General features: G+C 35.1%; 2 protein-coding genes across 2 annotated transcripts; one reads left to right on the top strand and one right to left on the bottom strand.

Moving 5' to 3' along the window:
- The first annotated feature begins 1,844 nt into the window (after positions 1–1,844).
- LOC111885332 (probable 2-oxoglutarate/Fe(II)-dependent dioxygenase) lies at positions 1,845–5,017 on the top strand. Its single transcript, XM_042902003.1, has 3 exons — positions 1,845–2,018; positions 2,131–2,378; positions 4,299–5,017. Exons 1-3 carry the CDS (start codon positions 1,845–1,847, stop codon positions 4,633–4,635), a joined length of 759 nt encoding a protein of 252 aa, XP_042757937.1. The 3' UTR covers positions 4,636–5,017.
- Positions 5,018–5,505: 488 nt separating this feature from the next.
- LOC111885327 (protein SRG1) lies at positions 5,506–8,757 on the bottom strand. Its single transcript, XM_023881580.3, has 4 exons — positions 6,985–8,757; positions 6,570–6,817; positions 6,009–6,333; positions 5,506–5,888 (listed from the first exon to the last, which is right to left on the bottom strand). Exons 2-4 carry the CDS (start codon positions 6,740–6,742, stop codon positions 5,622–5,624), a joined length of 765 nt encoding a protein of 254 aa, XP_023737348.1. The 5' UTR covers positions 6,743–6,817; positions 6,985–8,757; the 3' UTR covers positions 5,506–5,621.
- Positions 8,758–9,503: the final 746 nt, after the last annotated feature.

The following is a 9,503-nucleotide window of genomic DNA, read 5'->3' as shown; positions in this document are numbered from 1 at the left end:
TTACTTTATCAAGTCACTTAAATATAATATGGTTGATTCACTTGTCTCATCTACTTGTTCATTCGTCCGGTTTTAAATTGTACATTATTTCAGCTAGTCATGCACACAACCCGTAGGTAGAGTGCATTGTTATCATATTAATTTAAATTTTATTTTCTAGTTTGGATTGGATCATTATGGCTACTAGAGTTAGTAAATATGCTAGGGGTATTGGTTCCAAATCATCAAAAACAAATCACGTACAAGGCTCAAGTGGCTGAACTTACCTTAATAGGTAGTTGGTCTTTGCAAATTCATAAAACAAATAAGTTCAACAATTATTGTTATATTTTTTTCATTAAAACCATTAAACTTTACCATTTTTTCTGATTTGACCACTATAGACATTTTTTTTAAAAAAAAAAACATTATTTTTTGTGTGTCAAGCTTCTTCCTTTATTTACATTATATTTGACTATTGTTAGGTTGATTTTGTGTTAGGATACCGACACCAATAAGAGGGTGTTTGGATAGAAAAAAAAAAAAAAAAAAAAAAAAAAAAAAAAAAAAGCTTATATCTTATTGCTTATTCAAACCACTATAAGTTTAAGTGTTTAAATAGAAAATTTTAAAAAGCAGTTTATTGTGGTGGGGATAGCTAAATAAGCTAATTTTAAAAAGCTTTCCTCCCCTTGTTTATAGCTTATAGCTTATTTCTAATCCAAACATTTTTGCAAAAGCTGTTTTTTCACACCACAATAAGCTGATAAGCTATAAGTTAATTTACTCAAACACCCTCTAAGTAAGTATTGGAAGCATGTTCAAGCCAAGAAATCACACCATCTAGAAATACCCAATTCAGAGACGTACAAAAATAGTTTCTCGGTCCTTAATTCACTTTTTTCTAGGAGATTTTAAGTGTTCATTATTTTGTGGTTATTTCATTGCAACTTTAAGTTTCATAAAGGATGAATAGAAAATATCTAAGTTTCCTATACCGATGGTATTCATCTTCTTTTTCTGTATATATTACAAATTTTACAAATATTAAGAAAATATTTTGAGAACGACACCATAAAAAAGTTCAAATTTTCAGAGTTGTTTAAAATATAACGAATTGACAAGCAACGCAGCAATTAACACTGTCATGTTATAAGTACCATTATACACGTATACACTATCTTACATTCCTTTAATTCATTACTGAGACATATATAGTATTCTTCAAGACTGAATATCCATGGAAAACCACAAAGATGTAGGGATCAATTTTGGGAGATCACTGATAGTACCATGTGTCCAAGAACTTGCTAAGAAATCCATCACAAAGATTCCACCGCGTTATGTACGCCAAGATCATCAGAAACCCTTATTCAAATCATCCGATGACACCTCCACTCTATCTATTGTTGTATATCAAACTAAATGACACGCAAGGAAACCGACAAATAATATTGTGAATTATATGTCGATTAGTTGCAATAATAAATTCAATTATTATTAAATTTACCAAGTTTCGTCCGAAACCAGATCTATCCTTCTCAATTAGATCTGATTATAAGAAAGGTAGAAGAAGACTGTCCTGTTATTGGACGAATTAAACACAAGACAGAAAAATAAAACCGACCTGTTGATAGCTGACTTGATCTTGAAGCAACTGCACCGAACTCACCAAAAATAGAAGCTACTCAGCTCCCGATGCGAAGTGCAAAGTGCGCCTAAATCGCACCATTTCACGGCGTCGGCTAGTGATAGGCTAGGCTAGGCGCACGCGGGCTTGGCCCATTCCTTTGATCCACTAAAGCCTTTGAAGGCTTACCAAGGGAATAGGCTTATAAACCCTCAAAAGTTTCTTCTCCCCATCAATGTGGGATACAAAGGAAATTGCCAACTTGCAATTCCTTTATATATATAAAGTTCCAACATCTATACCTGTGATTGATCTTCACACCTTATTTTCAACAGATTCTGAATCTTCCACTTGTTCCTCTGAGCTCAATAAGCTTCATTCAGCTTCTAAAGAATGGGGTTTCTTCCAGGTCAGCATTCACTAATTAATTATTTAGTCGTTCTTATAATTACAAGTTGTTTCAATTCCATGGTTAATTACGTTTCGAAATCATGATGTTAATATGCTAAATGAATTAACAGGTTATAAACCATGGAATAAGTGAGTCTTTATTAGAGGATTTTAAGAGTGAAGTTTTGAAGTTGTTCAAGCTTCCAATGGAGGAGAAAGAAAAGCTTTGGCAGAAAGAAGACTGCCAAGAGGGTTTCGGTCAACTGTTTGTTGCATCCGAGGATCAGAAGCTTGATTGGTGTGACAAGTTTTACGTAAATACCCTTCCATATAATATCAGAAATTCCAAACTATTTCAGAAGTTACCTCCCATCCTCAGGTTCTTTTTTTCCTACTCCAAATGAAACTAGTTTAATTAAATTTTTAATTTTGCATGCATGTCTGTTAATTACTGGATATATATATATATATATATATATATATATATATATATATATATATATATATATATATATATATATATATATATATATATATATGCGTTTTAAAAGTGATTATGTTAGCAATAATAAAATGGGGTGTAGTAGAGAATGTTGGACGTGTTTGTTATTTGAAGTTGTAATGAAATAGGCTGTTGAGTTTTTGTCTAATTCTAATTATTATGGGGTGTTTGTGGTTACTTTTTAAATTCAAAAGTTCTTTTTGTAAAAGTTTTTTTTTAGGAAACAAAAGCTAAAAGTTTGTTTTAAAAAGTGTTTGGGTAGTATTTTTTAATTTTTGAACGTGATTTAGCTTTAAAAGTCCAAAAGTTACAAAAAATTACACTTTTTCTTGACTTTTAAAAATCCACTTTTTTCTTCTTTATAAAAAGTTATTTTGAAAAGAATTTTTGCATCTTCCAAACATTTTTATAATTTTTTAGAAAAGTTAAAAGATAAAAGTCATTTAAAAAGTATTCTCAAACACCTCTGTCAAAATCCCTATTTTGATAGTAGATACCCTTCCTTGATTTGTTTTTTGAAAAAATTATAAAAAATTGAATTTACCACTTTAGGGCTTTTGTCCTTTACCGGTTTACCGTTTATCCTTTTTTGTTGTGACTAATGTTCAGAAGTTATAGGTTTTGAATGGAAAACTGAATATTGGAGGTATTTTTCATGTTTTGAATTTATAAATTAAAATTAGTTAAATTTGGTTACATTGCTATAAATTAACATTGAAATTTGATTAAATATTTATTATACTTGTTTATTCTCTTTTTATTTTTACTTTTTAAAGTTATCTAAGGTTTAGAATCTATGACAAATATATATATATATATATATATATATATATATATATATATATATATATATATATATATATATATATATATATATATATATATATATATTTCACCCGTTATCCAGCATACTTATCGTATTTCTTTGTTATCTGTACTAGATTACGTATCGCTTTGTTATCTCTACCACTTTTTAATATATAGGAATATTATATACATAAAAAATGTAGATGATAAGATAGTGGGTTTAATTACTATCGATAACAAATAATAATATTAGGAGTAAATTACACGAATAGTCCCTATGGTTTAGGGTAATTTGCGCGTTTGGTCCCTAACTTATTTTTTTAACTCGGAAGGTCCTTACTGTTTGTCTTTGTTACACGCTTGGTCCCTGACTTACCTAAAAATATTATTTTTCCCTTGATTTATTTATTTATTTAAATAAACACACCTCCAATCCCACATCTTTCACCTTCCTTACTTACCCCACCATTTTTTCCTATTTAAATAATAGTCTTTTTAGGTAAGATAGGGACCAAACGTGTAACAAAAACAAACAGTAGGGACCAAACGTGTAATAAAAACAAACAATAGGGACCTTTCAAGTTAAAAAAATAAGTTAGGGACTAAACGTGCAAATTACCCCAAACCACAGGGACCATTCGTGTAATTTACTCTAAATATTAGTAGTATAAAAATGCATAAAACGATATAAAAAAAACTTTAGCGGACATCGTGCAAGTTGTACGTATGATGCACGTCAGGTAAAAAAAAAAAAAAAAAAAAAAACAATTACCTAATTTGTCTTCAAGTTACTCATATAATTCATTATTTCGTATTCTATGACTTGATTGACTTAATAAGTGCATGCCTTAATCCGATAAGTTAAGTTATATATGGGTGTTTCCTATTTGAGTTAATCCAGAAAGAATGAGCTTTCTTCATATCATATGTTAACAAATGATTCAATTTTTATTCGTTTCCTATCCATTTTCTCAAATATTTTTGAAACAGTGAGAAGGTGGACACGTACTCTAGGGAAATAAAAAAGCTAGCAGTAGGCATCTTGGGTGAAATGGGTAAGGCTCTAGGGATGAGCAAGGAGGAAATGAGGGAGTTATTTGATGATGGGGCCCAGTTCCTACAGATGAATTATTATCCCCAATGTCCTGAACCAGAATTGGCTATGGGATTCTCCCCTCATTCTGATGCAACTGGATTAACAATCCTCTATCAACTAACCAAAACCACTGGCCTCCAAGTTCGAAAAAATGGAAAATGGGTATCCGTTAAGCCTTTGCCAAATGCTTTGGTAGTCAACATTGGGGACATAATGGAGGTAACAACATAATTCATGATTTCAGCAAGATGACAAAAGGATAATCGATTTGATATTTTCAATCCGTTTTCATACAAAAAATAGAATGTGTTTATGATATCATTTTACTTATTTACAGTCTATCTAGTTTCCATTGCATTGCAAATTTGCAATGCGTTGTGTTGTTTGATTTAGATTCTAGAATATATTTGCAGTTATATATTGCAAACTTCAACAAATATCTTCTTCATTCTCTTTCGGATTTGAATTCATCAACAACCCCATGTATTTCCGTTTTAATTGCTTATATAACTAGAAACTGAAAAAGAAAAAGAAAAAGAAAAAACCAAATCCAAAAGACCCCAACAACTTCTCTTTTTAGGATTTTTTTTTGTTCGATTTCGGTTCTAGGAAAAAAAATGAACCTAATCGAATTGTGCTCAACCTAACTTTGTACGTGTTTACAGGTTGTAAGTAATGGTGTATACAAGAGCATAGAGCATTGTGCAACAGTGTAGTCAAACGAGGAGAGGTTATCAGTGGCAACATTCTATAGCTCCAATATGGGTGTAGAAGTAGGCCCCGCAAGAAGCCTTGTTGCACAACATAATGTAGCAAACTTTCGACGTGTCACTTTTGAGGAATATTACAAGGATTTTTTTGCTCGAAAGCTTGATGGTAAATCAAACTTGGAGTTTATGAAACTTTAAGAGTACTTGAATGAAAAAGGTTATATAGTTTGAACTATATCGATGGTTTCTTTTGTTTCGTGAAATTCGAAATCGTTCTAAAGTATTGTTAGAAAAGTTGGTAGTTTTAGTTTAGCCTCATTCTCAACTTTTGTATGTCGGGTATGTTAACCGAGTTTTTTTGTATAAATAAACATCTTTTGTATGTGTTCGCTATCAGCAAAGTTAAAATCTTCATTCATGATAACCATATCCTTTTGCTTCATTTAATGGAGCTTCATACTTCAAAAAGAAATAAAACCAGAAAACACAACAAAACCTACAATTCAACTATGTAACATTTTTCTTCAATTCTTCAACTTTCATATAATCCAAGAATGACTTTCCATCTAGCTTTCGAGCAAAAAATCCCTTGAAATATTCCTCAAGAGGGACTCGGCGGAAGTTTGCTATATTATGTTGTGCAACAAGACTTCTTGCGGGCCCCAATTCAGTACCCATACTCGAGCTATAAAATGTGGCAACCGATAATCTCTCGATGTTTGAATGCACTATTGCTCGATGCTCGATGCTCTTATACACGCCATTAGTTATGATCTACAAACAAAATATCAAATTTGAGGTTTTTTGGGGTTTGGTTACACGTTTGTTTGTTTTTTTTTTTCCCAAGTTTCAGATACACAAGCAATAAAAACAATAATGGAATTATGTTGTTACCTCCATTATGTCTCCAATGTTGACTACCAAAGCATTGGGAAGAGGCTTAACAGATACCCATTTTCCATCTTTTCGAACTTGAAGTCCCTCTGTTTCGGTTAATTGATAGAGAATTGTTAAAGCATCGGCATCGGAATGAGGAGTGAATCCCAAAGCCGATTCCGGTTCCGGACATGGAGGATAGTAATTCATTCTCATCGACTGAACCCCATCATCAAACAATTCACTCATTTCCTCTCCATCAATCCCTAGAGCTTTAGCCATTTGACCTAAGATAGCCATTGCTAGCTTTTTTATTTCCATAGAGTAAGCTTCCAACTTATCTCTACAAATTTCTTCAAAGTTGTTAAAACAATTAGGATCGTGTTTCTTTTTTTCTTCACATTATATATTGTCTGGATCGATGATTATGATTAAAAGATATATAAGAAAACGACAATATAGCAATTTTGTAAAAAGTGAGGACTTAATGGAGAAAACCTTTCATTTATTTAAGTTACAATAATCAATAACAGAACATTCAAAGTTATAGACTTTTCATTTGTAGAAGGAAGAAAGAACCTTAGAACCGGAGGTAACTTTTGAAATAGTTGAAATTGTCTAAGATTGTGTGGAAGGGTAGTTATGTAAAACATGTCACACCAATCAAGCTTCTGCTCCTCTGATACAACGAAAAGCTGACCAAAACCTTCATGATTGTCTTCTTCCTGCCAGAGCTTCTGTTTTTCCTCCATTGGAAGCTTGAAGAAGTTCAAGACTTCCCTTTTAAAATCCTCTAATAAGGGCTCACTTACTCCATGGTTTATAACCTGTTTTTATCGACTATATGAGCTGAATACGATATAATGGAAACAAAACTTTGATTCTTAGCATATGTTAGTACTTGATTTGGATTTCATCGTGATTTGCAATCCAACAACATATACAATTTCTAATTTACAAGGATTAGAATCAAATAGACTTTAAGAACACTGACCTGGAAGAAACCCCATTCTTTAGCAGCTGTATGAAGCTTACTGAGCTCAGAAGAATACGGCGAAGATCCGGAATCGGTTGCAAATAAGGTGTGAAGATCAATGACAGGTACAGAGAGATTGGAGGTGTCGTCGGATGAAGTGATTAAGGTTGCGTTTAGTTACGGAAAAACAATTTTCATTTTCCGTTTTTTGTTTTCCCTTTTCGATTTTCATTTTCCGTTTTCATTTTTCATTGAAAATTTTTGAAAACGCGTTTAGTTAAACTTATTCATTTTTCATTTTCAGTTTTAGAAAATTAAAAAACGTGTTTAGATGTGTATTTTTCTATCGGTTTTCATTTTTAGAAAACGGTAGCGGTGGTAGGGTGTGGGTGGGGGCGGTGACGGTAGCGGGTCGGTGGCGGTGGTGGTGATGACAGGCGATGGTGGTGGCGGCGGCAATTGTGTCAGTGGTAGTGGTGGTGATGGCGGTGGCAGCGGTGGCGGTGGTGCTAGTGACGGGTTAGTGGTGGTGATGGTGATGGTAGGTCGGTAATTGTGGTGGTGGTGTTGGGTGGGTGGGGGTGGAGTGTGTGAATGAGTGTGTTTGTGGGGGTAGGTGTGTGTTTGTGTGTGTGTGGGTATGTGTGTCTGTGAGGGTGGGGGTAGGTGTGAGTTTGTGTGTGTGTGGGTGTGTGTTTGTGGGGGTGTGGGTATGTATGTGTGTGTGTGTTTGTGGGTGGGGGTGTGTGTGTGGGTATGTATGTGTATGTGTGTGTGTGTTTGTGGGTTGGTGTGTGTGGGTGGGTGGGTGGGTGTGTGTGGGTGGGTATGTATGTGTGTGTGTGTTTGTGGGTTGGTGTGTGTGTGTGTGTGTGTGGTGGTGGGTATGTATGTGTGTGTGGGTGGGGGGTGTTAAGGTGTGGGTAGGTAGAGGTGGATGGGGTGGGAGTGGGTGTGTGTTTATATTTTAGAAAAATTTTGGAATTAGAAAAATGTGGAAAACAATGATTATCAGTTTTCCAAATATTTTCAACCTCTTTGTAATTTTAGAAAACAGAAAATTTTCATTTTCCGTGAAAATTTTAGAAAAATAGACGAACTAAACGCGTTTTCAAAATTCTCATTTTTCTTAGAAATTTTTTCCGGAAACGGCCCATTTTTCCACAACTAAACGCAACTTAAGGGTTTCTGATTATGATCTTGGCGCACATACCGAGGTGGGATCTTGGTGATGGATTTCTTAGCAAGTTCTTGAACACTTGGTACTATCAGTGATCTCCCGAAATTGATCGATTCATCGTTGTGGTTTTCCATTGGTCAAAAGAGAAGAGTGCACATGCTTACTACTTCTTTAATAAATAATGGGGGGAAACTAGACGATTATAAGGGGGTTTTTGAAACGTTTTTTAATTTTTCCAAAAAATTAAAAAAATAGTTAAAAAGATGATTGGGCAATGCTCTAAATCTTTTAAAATAACTTTTTTTTTTTTGTGTGCAAGAAGAAATGTTAGGGTGCGTTTAGTTGCGGAAAAATGAGCCGTTTTCCGGAAAAATTTTCCAAGAAAAATGAGAATTTTGAAAACACGTTTAGTTCGTCTATTTTTCTAAATTTTTCATGGAAAATGAAAATTTTCCGTTTTCTAAAATTACAAATAGGTTGGAAATTTTTGGAAAACTGATAATCATTGTTTTCTATATTTTTCTAATTAAAAATTTTTCTAAAATATAAACACACACCCACTCCCACCCCATTCACCTCTACCTACCCCCACCTTAACACCCTTCACCCACCCACACATACATACCCACCCCCACACACACCCACCCACCCGCACACACACACCAACCCACAAACACACACATACATACCCACCCACACACTCACCCACCCGCACACACCAACCCACAAACACACACACACACATACATACCCACCGACACACACACACCCACCCGCGCGCGCACACACACACACACTAACCCACAAACACACACACATACATACCCACCCACCCACACACCCACCCGCGCACACACACACACCAACCCACAAACACACACACACACGTACATACCCACCCACATACTCACCCACCCGCACACACCAACCCACAAACACACACACACACATACATACCCACCCACGCGCACACACACACACACACACCAACCCACAAACACACACACACATGCATACCCACCCATCCACACACACACACACACATATACATACCCACACACACACACCCGCACACACACATACATACCCACCCACACACACACACCCACCCGCACACACACACACCAACCCACAAACACACACACATATATATATACCCACCCACCTACACACATACCCGCACACACACACATACATACCCACCCACACACACACACCCGCACACACACACCAACCCACCTACACACACACACACCCTCCCGTACACACACACATACATACCCACCAACGCAGCCACACACACACACAAACACATTCACACACCCCCACAAACACACACCCACACACACACAAACCC

Source organism: Lactuca sativa, chromosome 5 (genome assembly GCF_002870075.4).
Source record: "Lactuca sativa cultivar Salinas chromosome 5, Lsat_Salinas_v11, whole genome shotgun sequence".
In the NCBI taxonomy this organism is placed as follows: domain Eukaryota; kingdom Viridiplantae; phylum Streptophyta; class Magnoliopsida; order Asterales; family Asteraceae; genus Lactuca; species Lactuca sativa.
The sequence above is the reverse complement of the archived record's forward strand: the minus strand, read 5'-3'. Positions and strand labels throughout refer to the sequence as shown.